Here is a 19,423-nt window from a genome sequence, read left to right on the forward strand (position 1 = left end):
GTACAATTACATGTAAGTCAATGGAACACAATATTTCTGCATGCAATTGAAAGCTAGATTTGGCTGGAGGAGGATCTGGGGGACTAATTTAAGTCAAGTGACTTTTTCTGAAAGGGCATGTTTGACTGGAAATTGCATCTGAAACCACCCTCAGTTCCAGCTCTAACCTGCAATGCTAACAGTGGTGCGGACTACATTACAGAGGTGTTGTATGCCAGTCTGAGCCACAGTTTCCTCAGCCTGCAATATGGAGATAATGGTTTGCGTTGGCATTGGTAGGGCAATTTGTAAGGATGTTTTAAGACTGCATTTTGACACAAAATAAGACCAGGTAGAAAGAGCACGAATCCCTCTTTGCTGCTCCCACGTATTTGCGGATGGGAGAACACGATGGCATGCACGATGGCCCAATTAGTTCTAAAATCCTGGAGTGTTTTTGGTTGTTTTCTATGGGCAGCTCACTTGTTTCTCTGGGGAGAAATGGGGTCTAAAGAGCCCTGGAAATTAGTCACCAAGTCTGTGTACCAGTTGGAGCAATCATGAGCTGAATTCCAGAATCTTGCATATTTGTTGTTGTTCAAGTCTACTTCCTCAAAAGCTCCCTGCAAGCCAAAGCCAGAACTCCCCTGAATAGAGACAGCTTATCTTCACTTGCATGTAGACACTTTTTCCAACTGTAATAAGATATAGAGCCTTAAAAAAAAGCAAAAAAGCAAGGGAGCATGTGTTACTCTACTCTATATTTCCTGTCTCTATATGCAAGCTGAAGCTCAAATATTTTGGCCACCTAATGGGAAGAGAAAACTCACTGGAAAAGACCCTGATGCTGGGAAAGACTGAAGGCAACTGGAGAAGGGGACGGCAGAGGATGAGATGGCTAGATAGCATCACCGATGCAATGAATATGGACTTGAGCACACTGCAGGAGAGAGCGCAGGACAGGAAGGCCTGGCGTGCTATGGTCCATGGAGTCACGAAGAGTCGGACACGACTTAACGACTGAACAACAACAAAGTTGCAACTTGCAGTACGTTTTTATGTTTTGTTGCTTTATTATCTGTTTTCTACATAAAACCACATGATGACTTGATCCACAAGTCATAAAACCACATGATCAGTTGATTTAGCGAAATGGACACTGTTAGCAATATCTGTATATCCAAATATGTAATTGTTCTATTGTCTGCATCTTGAGATGTGTGTTCTATGTAGTATTGCTGTGGAGACCTATATTGTGTATGTGACATTTCTTAAAACGTTATTAAAGGCGCAATCCTATGCAGGTTTAGACAGAAAAAAGCTATGCTGGCTGGGGAATGCTGGGAGTTGTAGGACTTGCGCCCTAAAGAGTTGTTGTAAGCGGCCATTAACGCTCTCACATACACATCCGCAATGTAAAAATGTTCGCCTCTCAATCTACAATATAGGGATATTAGTGACTATATTAGAAGATTGTTTAAACCATTATCAGCCCCTACCTAACTGGAATATGGAGATGTCAACGATGAACTCCCGATTACATGATTGTGATAATTCCGCCTGCAATATAGGGATAATAACATCAGGATATATTATTGGGTTGTAAGCCATTTTTCCCCCCTGTGCCACAGTCCTCAGCTTACAATATGGGGATAATCACTTTGAACAATATTTATATTTGCAGAGCTATTAAAACATACACATCCACGCGCAAAACAGACCTACGTTTGAAAGAGGGTAAGCGTCTGGCTTTGCTATATTGGGGCGGGAAGGGGGGGGCTGCTGCCATCAAATCACAGCCAACTGGATATCTCCATTGCCTTAGCAGCCGTCACTTTTATCCCCTGTGAAGTGCTGCCCTAGATATGTCTACACAGGAGTAAGTCACACGGAGTTCAATGGGGCTTTCTCCCAGATAAGTGGGCATAGGCTTGCAGCCTTAAAGCGATAACAACATGACGTGAAGAAAAACAACTCAGAAGACCAATGTGCAGACCAAGGAATTGCCAGTCTACTATTTCCTATGTCTATGATCCCGCTAGCTTGGTGAAGGAGATTTGCTTCATGGAGTCCCTGAAAGGAGAATGACGTAACCATAATTCCTCGATGGCGGGGCGAGGAAACCGTTCTCGACTCGATTTCCTTTTTTTCTTAAGACTACATTTCCCAAGAGGCATTGCTGTGAAGTATGACCTTTCCCCCATGCGTTTGAGGAGAGGAAGACGTTATAGCGCATGCTGGGAAGTGTATCCGTAGGACCGGGGCGAAGGCGGGGATTTTGGCGGCAAAGGGAGTCGAGCGGGTGTCAGCTTATCCCCTGACCCCCGTCTGCGGCTTCATGCTGGGACCCCTCAGTTTTCAGCCTCCCGCGTAGCCCCCTTCGTCCTTGCCCGTTAGGGGCCCTTCGTAGCCCGCCATGTCTCGCGGGCGGGAGCGAGTGGTGGCGTTGGCGGACATGGACTGTTTCTACATACAGGTGGAGCAGCGCCTGGAGCCCCGTCTGCGTGGCAAACCGTGCGCCGTGGTGCAGTACAAGACGTGGAAAGGCGGCGGGTATGAAGCCGAACCTCCTAGGCCTGGCCTGTGCAAGCAGCGGAATGAGGGGGTAGGACAGCCTCCCCCAACCTGGCGCCCTCCAGATGTGTTGTACTGCTACGCCCATAATTCCCAGCCAGCTATAGAGAGTTGCCGTCTAACACATCTGGAGGGCGCCAGGGTGGGGGAAGCGGCGACAGAATCTTCAGGTGGTGGCGTGGACTATGCTACTCAGAGGGCAAGTGAGGAATGCTGTTCCTAAATGCTGTTCCCTCCCCCATTAAAAACAAAACACACACCCTCTCTACAAATAAACAACAACAAACTAACTGGCACATCAGGGAGAAAAATGTTAGCCTAGCCCACTCCTTGTTGTGCTAGCTTTCTACTTGCAGGGAGGTTTCTTATGTATTAAAAATGCGACGTCCCCTTGTCTTCAGTCTGATATAGCACAGTTGGTTCTTGCACCTCATTCAGCTGCTAGACCCTGCACCCACCCATAAGTGGGAGTGGGATAGAATTGTGTGTATTTGTTTACCTGATGCACTTCAGCGACTTCATTTCAAAGAGCAAATGCTGTCACCAGGCCTGCTCCCTGCTCAGCTCCCCCCCCGCCCTGTTTTGTTTTTTTGGACCAGTGACCTATCTTTCGTGTGATACATGGAGCTTTGTTTCCTGTTTTTTTTCCTGCTCCAGCCCTGAATGATAAGATGCACTTCTTGCTTATCCCCAGCCTAAAATGTATTTCTGACCTTAGAGTGGGAAAACTAAACCTAGCATAACAGGATAGGAGCATAGGAAGCTGCCTTCTACTGGGTCAGGCCATTGATCCATCTAGCCCGATATTGACAAAACTGACTGGCAGTGGCTCTCCTATGTTTCAGGCACAATTTTTCCAGTCCTAAGTAGAAATGCCAGGGATTGAATTTGAGACTGCTGCATGCAAAACATGTGCTGTACAACTGAACTACAGCCCCTCCCTGCTTAATCACTTTACAGATCCACTATTGCTAAGTGATTAAGCAGCTGCCAATTCCCCCATCCCAATTTGATCCTAGCATTCCAGAAACTGTTCCCCAAGTACCGGTGATTCATGTCCTTCCCTGTGCCCCTCAATAATCTCTCCAAACCTCTCCATAAGGTGGCTAAATGATTATCATGGTGTGGAAAGAAAACTGTCATCACACTTAATCTGTTTGTGGTATCTGCTTTAACTTATAGTAATTTGCAAAAAGTTTGTTAATGCTAAATTAAGGGGGAAAACTTGTCTGGACTGGTGTGTGCCTTCAGTGTCTTTGCTCTCCATGTGTGATATCGTTTGCATGTAACGGCAGCAAACCGTGAGTTAATCTACAGTTTGCTGTAGTGTATGCTGAGTAAACTCTGCAGTCTTTGAATATTAAGCCTCTGACTGGACTGATTGGGGTTGCTACGTGACATCCAGACCTGGACACTATTGGTTAATTGTGCATTAAACAACTCATTGTTAACCTAACTCTTAATTGTAGATAACCCACAATTTGCCATAGTTCTGTGTGAACCAGGTCATTGTGGCTAATATTTTCCCTTCATCCTTCTCAGGATAATTGCTGTGAGCTATGAAGCTCGTGCTTTTGGAGTTACCAGGAACATGTGGGCTGCTGATGCCAAGAAGCTGTGCCCGGATCTCCTGTTAGCTCGAGTGCCAGAGGCCCATGGCAAAGCAGATCTCACCAAGTAAGCCTGGGATTGACAGTCACTTGCAGCTTCTCTTGGGTAGTAATGATGATTGTATCTCAGGTGACTGGGACACTTTCTGGAGCAAATAGGATTCAGGATGGCTACCAATCAGTGCTATTTTGATAAATTCCTGGGGCTTAGGTTTCCTTTCTGGAAATCATTTTTTTTTTTTGCCATCTTTCCTAATCTGGATACAGTATGTTGAGTCTGGTTCTTCAGGCAGCAGTCTTTCTAGGATTAAAATGTACATACAGTTCTATGCACTTTATCTTCAGAAAATATTGGATGGAGTCTGGTTCAATTCTTATTCAGTCTCTAATTAAATCTGTAACAGGTAAGATAGTCTTGCTAACAGGAAGGGCCCAAGAACCCTTCTACTTCAGATATACCACATTTAGTGGCTGGCTGTTAATTAACCACCCCACTTGGAAGAGAAGATGTAACGGGAATATTAAAGCATTATTTTGTGCCCTTTCTATGTAGGTACCGAGAAGCCAGCGTGGAGGTGATGGAAGTGATGTCGCGTTTTGCTGTGATTGAACGTGCCAGCATTGATGAGGCCTACATGGACTTAACTAGGGCTGTGCGAGAAAGGCTTCAGAAGATGAAGGGGCAGCCTGTTATAGCAGAGCAGTTATCAACTACCTACATCCAAGGATTGCCAGATAGCCTTGCAGCAGAAGAGAATACAGGCAGCAAAGGTACTGCATAGCTTCCAACATGCTACTCCATTATCCTACTTTGTCTTGCCTTACTTTTAACCATGCTTAGATGATGTTCTTTAGAGTGGACATTCAGTCTGCAATTTTTGTGCCTACAGAAGAACACAATGAAGCCTTGGAAAGAATCCACTAATCCCAGATATATTTCTTTCTCTCTTTGCTTTAATGATAATATGAGGGTATAAAAGGCTTGAAGAGATGGTAAGAAATCACAAATGTGGGCTTGGGAGGTAATGGACATGGCACATGGTCACTTCTTAAGCCAAAGCTTGTACCAGACATCCTAGACTAAAAACAGAAAAGATATTTCTTTCTATCTAATAATTAAGTATGTTTTTTGTACAGCTTGTGAAGCCAGATGAATTGGCCAGATGAATTGTAGGCCCCTTCCAACCCTACTATTCTATGATTCTATGATCTCAACAAAGTGTTGTTAAGGAGTAAAGTATGGCTGCTCCTAACCTGCTGGTAATAGAACAGTAACAGAGGAAGATGATTAGCCTGATAGTGAAAGGCCAGTACTGACTTGGAGAGGTATGGGGAATAGATGAATAGAATAGCAGCTGTAGGATTAGTCAAGACTGGGGTATTTTGAGAGAGTTTATTGTGCAAACTTGGATAGCTTTTTAATGCAGAATATATGTGGAGGTGAGTACTGTATGAAAGACTTCATTGCGCACCTTCTGCTATGTCTCTACTAGTGTTAGAGCAGCCTTTCAAAGATGAATGGTATGGGACTTCCCCATTGTGTAAGCTGTATGCTAGGCTATATGTATTAAGCTTTCGCTTTGACTGATACAATCGTTGAGCCTTGATTAAAGGATAGCACTTCATTGGCTGCAAACATTTACACTGGGAAATACAAAACCATTTTTCCTCTCCTGCCCTCAGGAGTTTCAGTGCTTGCTGTGCAGGTTCCATGACATCACTTGTCTACATGCTGAGATACTGCATTCGAAATTCAGAAACAAATGTTCGCTCAAAGAAAGCACTTACAGGATGCTTTCTGGCTTCTTCCTGCTCTCTTTGGTTGCAGATTTTCTACAGCATCACATGTGTTTTGTAGCTCTCCTGCCTATCACTTTGTCATGACAGTTGTTACTCTAAAGAGAGGTATTTGGAGATACCTACTTTGGAGTTATTGTGTGTTTCTTTTTAGAAGAGCTGCGGCAGCATGGTTTGCACCAGTGGCTTGAATCATTACCTTCTGGAGATGCCAGCAGTCCAGAGCTGCAGCTGACAGTGGGAGCAGTTATTATGGAAGAAATGAGGGCAGCTGTAGAATCTGTCACTGGGTTTAGGTGTTCTGTTGGCATTTCTCACAACAAGGTACGTATAAGATGAACTTGTTTTTTGTTTTGAGCTCAGCATTACTAAAGGCATGAAGCTCTTGGTCTATATTTGATGGAATCTGGGCCAAATGGATTACTACTGTGACATGTCATAAAAGGAAGAATGAGGATAGAGTGAGACTTAACAATTGTAATGCAATAAAAACAAATTGTAGAAAACTCTTTTTATGAACAACTGGTTTCCTTCTTTAGAATGTAAGATGTAAGGTGTGACAGTGGCCCAGTTAGTAAGTAAAGATAAACAAGTGCTACTGCTGACCCTCGCTGTATCTGGGCTCACTAGGGAGGGTGCCTCCCTCTGTTCTGGCTGTTGCCATTCTGATTCCAAATCTGAGCTGCCAGACATCTCCACATGCTCAAGATTCATTCCTGACATGGCACGCCCCATACTACTTCCTCACCATAAGTTAAATAATGAATTAAATAATTCACGGTGGGCTGTTGTGATGTACAAACAGCCCCATAGTTATGATCCTGCAGAATACTATACTCCAGAGTCTATATACGTTAGAGGCTGTGCTGCTTGTGGAAAGTTGATGCTCCTCTGACTTTGCTTTAATGGGCTTTTCATTCTTTTCTTTGTCCCAGCTATTGGGAATAAACAAAATTGTATTGGTTCTTTCAACCAGAGGATGTAGCAGAATCAAATACTTTAGTGCAAGGAGAATTGAAGAGTTATAGACTACAAAAAATTATCATATGGAGTTCCTCTGACAATAAAACATTTACTTTTGATTAAGAAATTCAGTATGACTTAACTCTTTTTTGAGTAGAACAGTTAAAACGGGTGTCAAACCTCAGGCCTGCACACCAAATCTGCCCCAGATAGCCATGCCTCCTTTCCCCCAACTGCCAATTGTTTGGTGGTTTCCTGGATTTTGTTCAGCCCCCACCCCTTCCCCAATTCTAAAAGGTCAAAATGCCTCTGCCAAGGCTGAGTTACTGGCAGTAAGGGCTTTAAGCAAAAATATGCTGGTATTTTTGATCCCGTCCTTTTTGTCTTTGGTCCCATCCACCACTGGAATGCAGCCCCCAAGAGTTGAAAGAGGTTCAACACCCATGAGTTAAAACTTGAGAGAGTGAGGAAAATCTTTCATCACTATCATCCCACAAATGCAATGTCTAACTTCATATAATCTTGAGTTGTACCTTGCTTGGGACCCAGCGTGGTTTGGAAATGAAAATAATCTCATCTTTAACTTTGGAGACGAGTTCAGTAGATTACTTGCAACAACTCTATATTCCTTTGGGTCCTGCATTCTGATTTTTCTTTGGGATTATGAACTCTGATAATCCAGATATGTGTTGGGAAAAACTCATAACACTTGGAAAGGGAAGTTTCCTAAACTGGCTACTTTCTTTATTGTAGGTATTAGCAAAACTGGCCTGTGGCCTCAACAAGCCTAATCGGCAGACTCTAGTGTCACAGGGTTCTGTCGCACAGCTCTTTAGCAAGATGCCAATCAGTAACATGTACGTAAAACAGAACTGCTTCTATAAACCCCATGTGAGATTCCATGCATGAATTTCAGAGCTACATTTCTTTTTTGCATCTTACTGCTTGGGTGTACTTGGATGTATTCTGTGCATGTTGTAAGCATAAGACCAACAAAAGCCAAGTGATACTAATCCAACTGGAGATTAGAAGGGTCTCGGGAAGATATATTAGAGTTGGGAACAGGGCTAGAACATTTTTTAGGTTCCAGCAACAGAGTTTGGGGAGCCAAAATAAATTTATTTTGGTAAGCCCTTTTTACCTTGTGCAGAAATAGTCAAAATTTCTATATTTTTGTGGCGCTAGCTTTAAGTTTTTTAGGCATTGGGCTACATTTTCAGGCCTGGTTACAAACACAAATGAATTCTAAGAAATGTGTGATACTGACATCTTTTTTGATCTATACCTTTCCAGTTGGGTTCTTTTGCTGCATATACTTGTATAGGCAGAGAAGAGACTACTTAGTAATTGCTTGCTCTGTCAGTGTGCTTTAACTGCTTGTCTCACAAAGCCAAATTTACATCCCTTCTCTTCTTTTCATGTTGACTGTATACTTCTTGCTGGCTGATAAACAGGATGGTGTATGAACACTTTTTGTTCTCTCTGTATGATTGTTTTTCTTTTCTCCCATAGCCGTAACCTTGGAGGGAAGCTAGGTGCTTCTATCACTGAACTTCTGGAAGTGGAATATGTGGGACAGCTGATCCAGTTCAGTGAATCACAGCTTCAGTTACACTTTGGAGATAAGACTGGGTAGGTGGTATATTTGAGTTTTGGTCTCTCTATAGATTTAGGTCCCTTATGTGTTTGCTCATGCTGCTGAGGCTTCAGCTTGCAATAGAATCTATCTTGAGCTCTCAAAATCCAATTTCTATTGAGGAGAACATCAGACAGACATGAAGAGGCAGTGTCTGCCATAGAGATGTGAAGGCCCGGGGTGGGTGGGGGAACTGGAAATTCCCCTCCCTCCATTCTCCCCCATAACCCATAAACATTCTTCCATATGATCATCTATAGTATTAGGGAATGATAATACACTGTTGTATTGATTTCCAATATTGTTATAAAGTTTAACATGCTATCCAAACATGCTGCTAGCCCTTGTTATTGTAACTGTATGAGATTGTTTCTGTTTAAGTAATACACTTTCTTTGTTTACTACAAAGTGTGTGGTTTCTGTTTCCAACATTTATTTTTTCTTACTTCCAAGATGGCAGAAACTAAGATTCATGTGCCTGGGTAGCCTGGGGTGCAGCAGCTTGCAGCGCTTGCGCTCGCTCTCTCATATTGGGTATATTCACTGTTTTGCTTGTATAAAGCTAAGGGTGCAAAACTATCAGGATAGTTGGCATCCTCCAAATTCGGGGGCAGCTGACTATCCAATGCAGGGCAGGTGGAGCATGGAGGGGATCGTCTCCTCTGTGCTCTGGCTGCTCTGCATTTTTGGCTAGACAGCTCATTTTGGCTGTCTAGCTGGGGACGTCGGAGCGGGGTGGGGGGTGGCTGGACGGTGCATAGGAAGCATTGTAATGATGCTTCCACAGTTTCCTCCCCACCCCCAGGAATGCCCCTTTTCACCCACTCCGTGCTGCAGTTACGAGCGCAGCAACAGGGAAGAATTGCGCTGTCTACATGGTGGCAGGAGAGGAGGCAGGGAGTGCGGTTTCTGGGAAGCAAAAGATCCGATGGCCGTCTAGACACTGTCTAGCAGCCATAGGATTGCTCTATAAGGCATTTACTTTTGAGGCTGCAATCCTATGTGTGCTTACCACCACAGTGAGTCTTACATCTGAGTAAATATTCCATGGAAGCTCATGCCATAACAAAACTGTCAGTTTTTAAATGCCACAAGATTTTACGTGAGTAACATTTTTACTCGACAAATGTTCTCATGTTTTATCAGGTAGTCTCCTCATGGCAGGAAACTGTAATTAATACATTTGCTTCTAATTATTTCAGCTGCTGCAGCAAATAATAATGTGAGGATTTTCCTCCCAAGATGGAATAAAGACCACCTTTGGCTATACAGTCTGAGAATAGCCACCCAATACAAGCGTTTGTTGCTTTAATCTTCCCGGTAGTATATAGAGTCTTAGCTCTGCATTCATGCTTTGTGGACTGCAGTTAATAGCCACTCAGTGTAGTTTGTACACCAGTGCCCACTGAAGTGTGGTGTTAATAGGAATCTGTAAATGGTAGTTTATGACAAGGAGCTCTCATTTTGCCCTGCATGTATGCACTTTAAAATCTAACTCTTTGACTTACCCAGTTCTAAATTGATTCACATGCAGTTGCCAAATACTTTGGATTTCTCTTAAGTAAATAAATCAGAGAATCCAAGGTTAAAAATATTGTTTACTTAATTCAGGTTTCCATATATGATTTGCAGCTCCTGGTTGTATGACTTGTGCAGAGGGATTGAGCATGAGCCTGTGAAACCTAGACAATTGCCAAAGTCCATTGGCTGCAGTAAGAATTTCCATGGAAAGGCAGCTTTGGTTACTCAGAAGCAGGTAAGAAATTGTACAGAGAATAAAACCAATTATGACCTGAGGTCAGGAGTTATAGACAAGGCTGGAAAATGGAGTGGATATTGCTGCTTCCTTTTTCTGGCTCAAACCCACAAAGGTTGTGGTTTTATAATGTCACTTTGCTCTGAAATGCTCAGTAAATGCTCAGGCTGTTAGATAACTGCCTTGGCGAGTACTATCAATGGACAGGGATAGCTTAAAACTCACAGCTTGCTTGCTGTCTCATGCTACCTATATCTGCCCAATGACAAATGTTTTTTTCCCCTCAGCAGATTGCAATTAAAAGAATAATACCAATACCAATAGCTAAAATAATAAAATACAACACAAATCAACAAACTGCACAGAAATAGATAAATGTAAAGTATATCACTTTACATTTATCTATATATAGATAAATGTAAAGATTGGATGGATGGAGTAATGTAGGAGAGCAGCAGTTATTCCCTGGACCGTGGGCTGTTAGTAAATGAAATCCTTGTTATCTTTGGCATCTAACAAGAATGTTCTGTGCTCCATGGATTCTTTAACCACCCCTTGTTGCCCCAGAAATTTAATTGTTCCATAGCAACATTTCTGATGATTGAGGGATTTGAAAGGGTTTTTTGTTGTTGTTAGTGTTCACCTCTATCTGATCCAAATGACCCATGAATGTTCCTTGCATGTTTTGGTTTATATTAGCAGCATATTGAGCAGTTTCCTAAGACAATAATAAGCATTGCACTAATTATGTTTGTAGGTGCAGCATTGGCTTCTGCAGCTGGCCTTGGAGCTGGAGGAGAGACTAAACAAGGACAGAGATCAAGTAAGTAGGGAGAGGCCTTTCTTTTTCCTTGAGTACTCACTGTCTGAAGGAGATGTGTGCAAATTGGAATGAGAAATGTAGAAAAGTTGCTTCTGGTACAGTTTTTGATGCCATAGCTTTGCTCTCAAACTGTTGGTCTCTTATTTGTATGTAACTTGCCAGAGGTCTGAAGTAGGTAAATATCTCCAGCAAATTCGGAGATTGGGAGGAAGCCGGACTAAGTGCTTACTTAAGGAAGGAATAAATGCCAAAGCTGTTCATACTACTTATGCTTGGCTTTGGATGAGTCCTCTTGGGGAGCTGTTGTGGCATACTTTCCCACCTGGCCCAGATGTTCTGGAGCAGATTGTGGTCCTTGTAGCTGCCTCTGTCAATTCAAATTAGCTTTGCATACAGCAATCCTCATCCCTTCAAGGAAGCTCAGGTATATTGGTGTGGATACTGTGCCCTGGACATAGCATACAAAACCATGTCTGGACTACTGCAATGCATACTACATATTGAAACAGCTGCACTGGCTTTAATCTGTTTCTGGAACCAGTTCAGAGTGCTGGTGACAATCTTTCCTTTTTAGGAAGGCTTTTGATCCACAAATGGCTGCTTCCTTACTGAAGTGTTGTAATTGTTTGGAGCTGTCTGGTTAAATTATTTTTTATAGCTGTTTGTACTTAACATTTTCTCTATTGTTTTTAGTGTTTTATGGCTGCTTTAGGTTGTTGTAGTAAGTTATTTTAATTTGCTGTTAGTAATACCAGTGTGGTGTAGTGGCTAGAGTGTTGGACTGGGAGTCGGGACATCTGCATTCTAGTCCCCACTTGGCCATGGAAGCTCACTGGGTGACTTTGGGCCAGTCACAGACTCTCAGCCCAATCTACCTCACAGGGTTGTTGTGAGGCTAAAATGGAGAGAAGGAGGATTACGTACGCTGCCTTGGGTTCCGTAAGGAGGAAAAAAGGCGGGATATAAATGTAATAAATAATAATAATCTTGAGCTTGTTAAAGAAATGCAGGGTAGAAATGTTTTAGTAAGTAATATAAATGTAATGCAACTGGTAGAAAGTTGGGGTTTGGGTATAGAAAAGCAAGTCAAGACTGAGTATCTTCTCAGTCATAAAACTTGCAGGTTGGCCCTAGACAAGTCATTATCTATCAGCCAAACCTACCTCACAGGGCTGTCGTAATAAAAATACTATTCACAAAGTATCTCAAAAGTGGTACTACAATGGGATGATCCCAGATATGTATCTCTGAATTATTTGAAGGAAGGGCTGGATATTTTTCCATGGAATCCAAGGTGGCATACATAGGAGTTCCTAGGCTGTCTCCCATTCCAGGCACTGACCCAACCCAGATCTGCTTAGTTTAATAAGGTTGCTGTATTGTGTGCCTTTTGATCAGGAGTGGGGAGCCTGTGGCCCTCCAGCTATTGGGACTCAAATTCCCATTATCCGTGACAATTGGCTGTGCTGGCTGGGGCTGATGGGAGCTGGAGTCCAACAGCTGGAGGCCACAAGTCCCCCAGCCCTGATTTAGACTATGCCAGGTAACAAGAAACTAGTTTAGAACATGGACAGGGCTCTTTAGTGCAAGCTGTTGGGGTTTCCTTGCAATGTGAACAGCTCAAGCACCTGGCTTTTGTTGAGGGCTGAGAGAGTTCTGAAAGACTCTACATTTTTTATTATAGACTGAGATGATAGGGAAGAACTATTGGATTATAGTCTGAATTGGAATATACATGGATTAATCCAGCCTGGTATCTGCTGACCTGTACAATCAAAGTTCTTGATGTCTCAGGCACAGCTTGTCAGGATCCCTATTTCTTTCTTTCTTTATCATAGAAGCATAGGGTTGGAAGGGGCCTATAAGACCATTGAGTCCAACCCCCTGCTCAGTGCAGGAAGCCTGATTGCCAGGCAGTCTCGCATCCAAGTACTAACCAGGGCTGACCCTGCTTAGCTTCTGAGATCAGACGAGATTGGGCACATCCAGCCCTTTATCCCTATATATATATATATATATATATATATATACACACACACACACATTTTTTTTTCCAACAGAACAACCGGGTGGCTAAACAGTTGAGTATTGGGATCCGTATGCAGGGTGGTAAACATGGTGGTGGTCTGTCCCGCTGCTGTGCCTTATCCCACTACGATGCCCATAAAATCAGCAGAGATGCTTTTGCGCTAATCCAGAACTGCAACACAGCAGGAGGCCAGCAGGCTGCATGGTGAGAATGTTTCTTCCTGAAGGCTAGGATGTGTTATTGCTGAGGGGAAACATAGTGACTGGGTTCATATGACCCAGCAACCCATTGTGGGTTGTCGTTTAAAGCAAGCCATGGTGGGCTGACATGTCGTCCAAATCTGGACCACTTCCCGGAGGGTTGCTTCTTTTTTGCCAAGGAGCCACCCTGAGAACTCATAGCCTGTTCTTGGGGTTAACCCATGATGGATTGGCATGCCATCCAAACCTGGCAGAGCCAACCCATTGTAGGTTGCAGTGATCGAGCCACGAGCCGCTCAGCAAGAGAGGAAAAAAACTTTTCCACTCTTCCCGAGTGATCTCGCCCGTGCCACACTGACAGCCCTTCCACCAATGCCCAAATGTGCCTTCATAATTTGTTTTTATTTTTATTTTTCTTGGCTTTTCATAGTTGTGCAAGTGCACACTTGTGGCTGTCAAAAATTTAGCCTTGCCTTGACTATTGCCTCTTATGTTTAATGTACTGTTTCAACAGTAACCGCAGGAGTAATTGCTCTGAATGGGGGCAGTGAAAAGGGGTGGACCTTAGATCTCACTTAAAAGGACTTGCTGGAGAGTCGGGCAAGTGTGGAATGGGAAGCAGGGCACCCCCAAGTGTCAGCTCAGCACTTAAAACCCTGGGAATCACCTTGCTAAGGGGGCAATCTTGACCCCTTTATTCCACTTATCAACTGTCAGTGTTGCCTATATGCAGTCCTGTCTTGTCAATTACCTTGTATATTTCATACAGCAGTTCATTCACTTTGACAGCTGAAACACACAAGGCAGTAGATAAGGCAAGGGTGTGTGTGTGTAAGTGTAATATATATTTGACAGCTGCAAGTGCACACTTGCACAACTGCGGAAAGCTGAAAAAAATAAATTACAAAAATTACAAAGATACTAGTGCAAATAAAAAATTACAAAGGCATTTGTGCGAATTCCTGGGCTGAAATGTGCGTGTGTGCGTGCATATATTCTGTTCCCATTTGTGTAAAGATTGGGGCCCAATTCTTTTTTAAAAGCCAGGGAACGAAAACAGGGTCATGAGCAGAGCGGGGGACAGGATGGGTAGACAAGATGAGTTCTACCACACGGGCTCCTGGGATATGTGCTGGGGCCGGCTGGAGGACCAAGGGGGAAGGAGGGAGAGAACAACTCATGGTAATCCCGATTGTCTGTTGGACTCACCATAGGTTGTTTTGTAAACAACCCACACTGCATGGCTTATTCACCAGGGTGGGTGTCATGTGTGAACTCACCCAGTATGTTTCTATCACTGGTCTACCCACTATACAGTGCTAAATACAATAGGATCAGAAAATAAAGTACTAGAGAGCTGGATGGCCAATGTACTTAAGACAGAAATGGTTCTGATGTTTAAAAAAATGGTATTAGAACTAAGATAAGAGTTATCGGCCACCAACCAAAACACATTAGAGGGTATTGCACAAGATGCATGTGGAGTACCTGGTAGTATAGTATGAAAAGAAACCTCCTACAAAAGGATGGGGAAGAGTAAAGGCCACAGGGTCTAACCATCAAATAGGAACCAATCTGAACAGTATTCTCTTGCCTCATAGTATCTAGTTAGTTTTGAACTAAAGCTTAATGAAAGAAAATCCCCCTTGTCTTTAAAGGAAATACTTGGAGGAATAAGCAAATGACAGCCTAACTCATGGGGCAGCTTCTTCTATACCTAGTGAACTGTTGAAAAAATTTTATTCAACCTTTTTTGAGAAGTCTTTTTTCTCTTGAACCGTTTGCTAATCTGTTTACAGGTCTCCCCCCATCACTGTTCTCCATCTCTCTGCAAGCAAGTTTTTAGAGGCTCACACAGTGTCCTCTGTGGGCATAACTGCTTTCCTAACTAGTAATAGCCAGTGTACCCAGGCCACTAGCACCTGTGCAGCTAGCCCAAATGTCAAGTCCCTCGAAAGCCCAAAAAAGGAGACCAGACAGAAGACAGTGAAGACTATTCAGACGCTATTTCAGAGGGCAGTGGAACGGAAACAGGCCCATGCTAGAGCTAGGTCCTGTCTTCCTGGGATCATCAATGAAATGACAGTACCGTCAGCTCTAGAGTCTGTCAGTCATGATAAAGGACTCTTGCACATCAGTGGCCAGATTTCAAAAGGCCCCATGGAACGAAGTATGAATGATTGCAAGCCGGGTTCTGTGCAGGAGCAGCTCTCCATAGAACAATCTCTGTTCAGCTCTGAAACAGGGCTGCTGGAGACCCCTTTGACTACTAGCGGTTACACAGCACTTTTAGAAATGGAAACATCTGAGGTCTCTTCAGAGCTCCCTGATCTGTTGAAAGAAGAGAGTGTGCAATCTGCTCCTGGACTTTCGCAGGGCGGAGCCAATAGTTGTGGTCCTCCCTCCTTTACAGATGAGTGGATGTTGTGTGAGAAATGTAACCAACGGGTGCTGGTGTGGGAGTTCGCAGAACACTTAGACTACCACTTTGCTGTGGAGCTGCAGAACTCTTTCTCGGGATCCAGCTCCTTCAGTCCACCTGTACCAATTGGCAGCCCTCCAAGTAAGGGCAAAAGCAAACCCAGAACACACATAGCCAGCAGTGCCAAACGGCCAAAACAAGACACAAACAGGACTTTGGATTCCTTTTTCAAGAAACTGTCTCCTTAGACTGCAGCTCACTTGAGCAGCTGGAGACTTTTATCTTAGAGAAAGAAACTACAGCTTTTAAAATAAATTATTCCCAACAGGAACCAGTGGGGTTGTTGTGTGTGTGTGGGGGGGGGGGGGGAGAACTTTCTGCAGCTTGGTGTGTTACTTTAACTGCAACTTAATACGACGTCAGAGATGTAGTGTGAATATGCCCCTCAGCTGGTGGGGGTTCGAGTCCAGCATTATCTGAAGGGTCATGGTTCACTACCTCTGATCTAGTATTTTGGTTTATAAAGCAAGTAACCTCAACATTCTAATTTAGTGTCTACTCCCTTTCTACCTGACTTGGAGAAAATAGAAGATGGCTTTTTGTTTTTGTGTGCACCTGTCTATGCTAGCAACCAGCCAATCTGGTTTGAGAGTAGGTGTGTACAGAGGTGCCATTTTCAGCCCTTACTGATCATTTGAAGCTCCCTTATCTGGAGGAAGTCTTTGTCTATCTAGCCCACTATTGACTACTGTGATTGCCTAAGCTTGTAGCAAACTTTCCTAAGCCTGCCCCAAGCAACTGAAGATATCAAGGATTGAACTTGGGCCCTTCTGCTGGCTAAGAATGTGTTCTATGGTGAGCTTCTCTATTCTGAGTAGTAGGTTGTGGCTACCTGCTTCTGGTGTGATCAGGCTTGCCCTCATAGGAACTGTGTAGGTTGTCATTAAAGATAAATGGACCCTAGAACATGCATTGTTCATTTCCTGAAGTACAGAAACCAGAACATATGAAATATATCTATGGGGAAAGAGTTTAGGCAAATCTGTAACTTCTCTGCTCTAATTTGATTTTTCAAGTAAATACATAACTTATGAAATACATAATTTCATAAATGAAATAAATAAATAAACAAATAAATAAATAACTGGCCTTAAGACTTGCTTGTACAAAAAGTTACTTCTTTAACAATGACATATTTTCCAGATAAGAAACCTGTAATGTGGCCTTCAACTAGTACCATGGTGATGGGGATATGGCAGGATTCCCCAACCTTTTGGGGGTTGGTGGGCACATTTGGAATTTTGAGTGTTGTGGATGTTCTCACGAAATGGCTGCCATGGAGGGGGGTGCCATTCATAAAATGGTTGCCATAGTCAGCATGACCAGTCACAAAACACTCATTTCCCAGAAGGCAAACGGGTGAGGCTTAGACCTAGTTTCACACAACATGGTTGTGCTGTGTTGTACAAGCCCAGCCATTGTGGGTTATTCGAGGGTTAAACAACCCTCATATAATCCTACTACTAATTGAGGGTTATTTAATCCTTGAATAACGCACAATGGCTGAGCTTGCACAATACAATGACCCCCTATTGCCCTGATCCTGGGTGGTGTATTCAAAATGGGGGCTGTGCGGGGCTCATTGTGGGTTAAATAATGACCTGATGGATTGGCCATGTTGTGCGAACCAGCCCTAAAAGAAAAGTAACTTGCCCAAAAGCCTATATACAAAGCAGAGATCGTGTCTGAGCTCCAAAACATAAAACCACTCTTTTAAATCCAAAGATGGTGCTGGAGGCTAGCCCTTTGCTTTGCAGCATGCCAGCCGGACTGTTTAAACCGATCTTTAAAAGTAAAATAAAAATTAGAGGCAGGGAGCCTGGTGGGTGCTAAGAGAAATGTCCATGGGCATTGCATTGGAATCCTAGGGATACTAGTAATGCAAAGCTACCTGGGTAGATTTCATTGGCTTGTAAGTTACAGGCTGTTGCATCAGATGCTAGTTGTGTTATACACTAATAGCCCTAGGTATTGTTAGGTATGGGTAACAGCAACAGTATATTGTATGATTTTCACTTCCAGTTAAAATCTTTGATCTACATTTTTCACTGGAACATAATTTTCTTTATAGTACTGTTCTTGGCTGAATGGCAAAGCAAATGAAGAAAGTCCCTTTTTAGGTGTAAGTGTAGACAATAATGGTAGGCTTGAAGGCTCTGAATTGAAATCGCAGCCTTTTTAGTTGTTGTTGATGTTGTTCAGTCGTGTCCGACTCTTCGTGACCCCATGGACCATAGCACGCCAGGCCTTCCTGTCCTGCGCTCTCTCCCGGCGCGTGCTCAAGTTCATATTCATTGCATCAGTGATGCTATCTAGCCATCTCATCTTCTGCCGTCCCCTTCTCCTTTTGCCTTCAGTCTTTCCCAGCATCAGGGTCTTTTCCAGAGAGTTTTCTCTTCGCATTAGGTGGCCAAAATATTTCAGCTTCAGTATCTGTCCTTCCAATGAGCACTCAGGGTTGATTTCCTTTAGGATGGACTGATTTGACCTCCTTGCAGTCCAGGGGACTCGAAAGAGTCTTCTCCAGCACCACAGTTCGAAAGCATCAATTCTTCGGCGCTCAGCCTTCCTTATAGTCCAGCTCTCACAGCCATACATTACTACTGGGAAAACCATAGCTTTGATTAGACGGACCTTTGTCGGCAAGGTGATGTCTCTGCTTCTTACTATGCTGTCTAGGTTGGCCATAGCTTTCCTCCCAAGGAGCAAGCGTCTTTTAATTTCATGGCTACAGTCACCGTCTGCGGTGATCTTGGAGCCCAAGAAAGTAAAATCTGTCACTGCTTCCATTTCTTCCCCTTCTATATGCCAGGAAGTGATGGGGCCAGATGCCATCATCTTAGTTTTTTTAATGTTGAGTTTCAAACCAGCTTTTGCACTCTCCACTTTCACCCTCAACAAGAGGCTCTTGAGATCCTCTTCGCTTTCTGCCATTAGGGTGGTATCGTCTGCCTATCGGAGGTTGTTGATAATTCTCCCAGCAATCTTAATTCCGACCTGTGATTCATCCAACCCGGCGTTTCTCATGATGTACTCTGCATATAAGTTAAATAAGCAGGGTGACAATATGCAGCCTTGTCGTACTCCTTTCCCAATTTTGAACCACTCAGTTGTTCCATGTCTGGTTCTTACTGTTGCTTCTTGACCCTCGTACAGGTTTCTCAAGAGACAGATAAGGTGGTCTGGTACTCCCATCACTTTAAGAATTTGCCACAGTTTGTTGTGATCCACACAATCAAAGCTTTAGCGTAGTCAATGAAGCAGAAATAGACGTTTCTCTGGAATTCTCTTGCTTTCTCCATGATGCAGCGAATGTTGGCGATTTGATCTCTAGTTCCTCTGCCTCTTCGAAACCCAGCTTCTCGGTTCGCATACTGCTGAAGCCTAGCTTGTAGGATTTTGAGCATCACCTTGCTGGCATGTGAAATGAGCGCAATTGTGCGGTAGTTTGGACACTCTTTGGCGTTGCCCTTCTTTGGAATTGGAATGTAAACTGACCTTTTCCAGTCTTGTGGCCATTGTTGAGTGTTTCAAATTTGTTGGCATATTGAATGCAGCACTTTAACAGCATCAT

At 43.4% G+C, this 19,423-nt stretch overlaps 1 protein-coding gene across 2 annotated transcripts; it reads left to right on the plus strand.

Annotated features, from left to right (window-relative positions):
* Window positions 1–874: 874 nt before the first annotated feature.
* On the plus strand, window positions 875–16,942 carry POLH (DNA polymerase eta). 2 transcript variants are annotated; one of them, XM_084828437.1, is made up of 10 exons: window positions 875–1,027; window positions 4,096–4,230; window positions 4,717–4,934; window positions 6,115–6,284; window positions 7,677–7,780; window positions 8,436–8,555; window positions 10,192–10,315; window positions 11,073–11,138; window positions 13,199–13,371; window positions 15,167–16,942. In XM_084828437.1, the coding sequence occupies exons 1-10, from the start codon at window positions 966–968 to the stop codon at window positions 16,035–16,037; spliced, it is 2,043 nt and encodes a 680-aa protein (XP_084684563.1). In that variant the 5' UTR covers window positions 875–965; the 3' UTR covers window positions 16,038–16,942. The 2 variants fall into 2 exon arrangements, with proteins under 2 accessions (XP_084684563.1, XP_084684562.1); XM_084828436.1 differs by lacking the exon at window positions 875–1,027 and adding an exon at window positions 2,234–2,532.
* Window positions 16,943–19,423: the final 2,481 nt, after the last annotated feature.

Source organism: Heloderma suspectum, chromosome 1, assembly GCF_057233095.1.
Source record: "Heloderma suspectum isolate Gila_16-S chromosome 1, 16-S_ref, whole genome shotgun sequence".
Lineage (NCBI taxonomy): Eukaryota > Metazoa > Chordata > Lepidosauria > Squamata > Helodermatidae > Heloderma > Heloderma suspectum.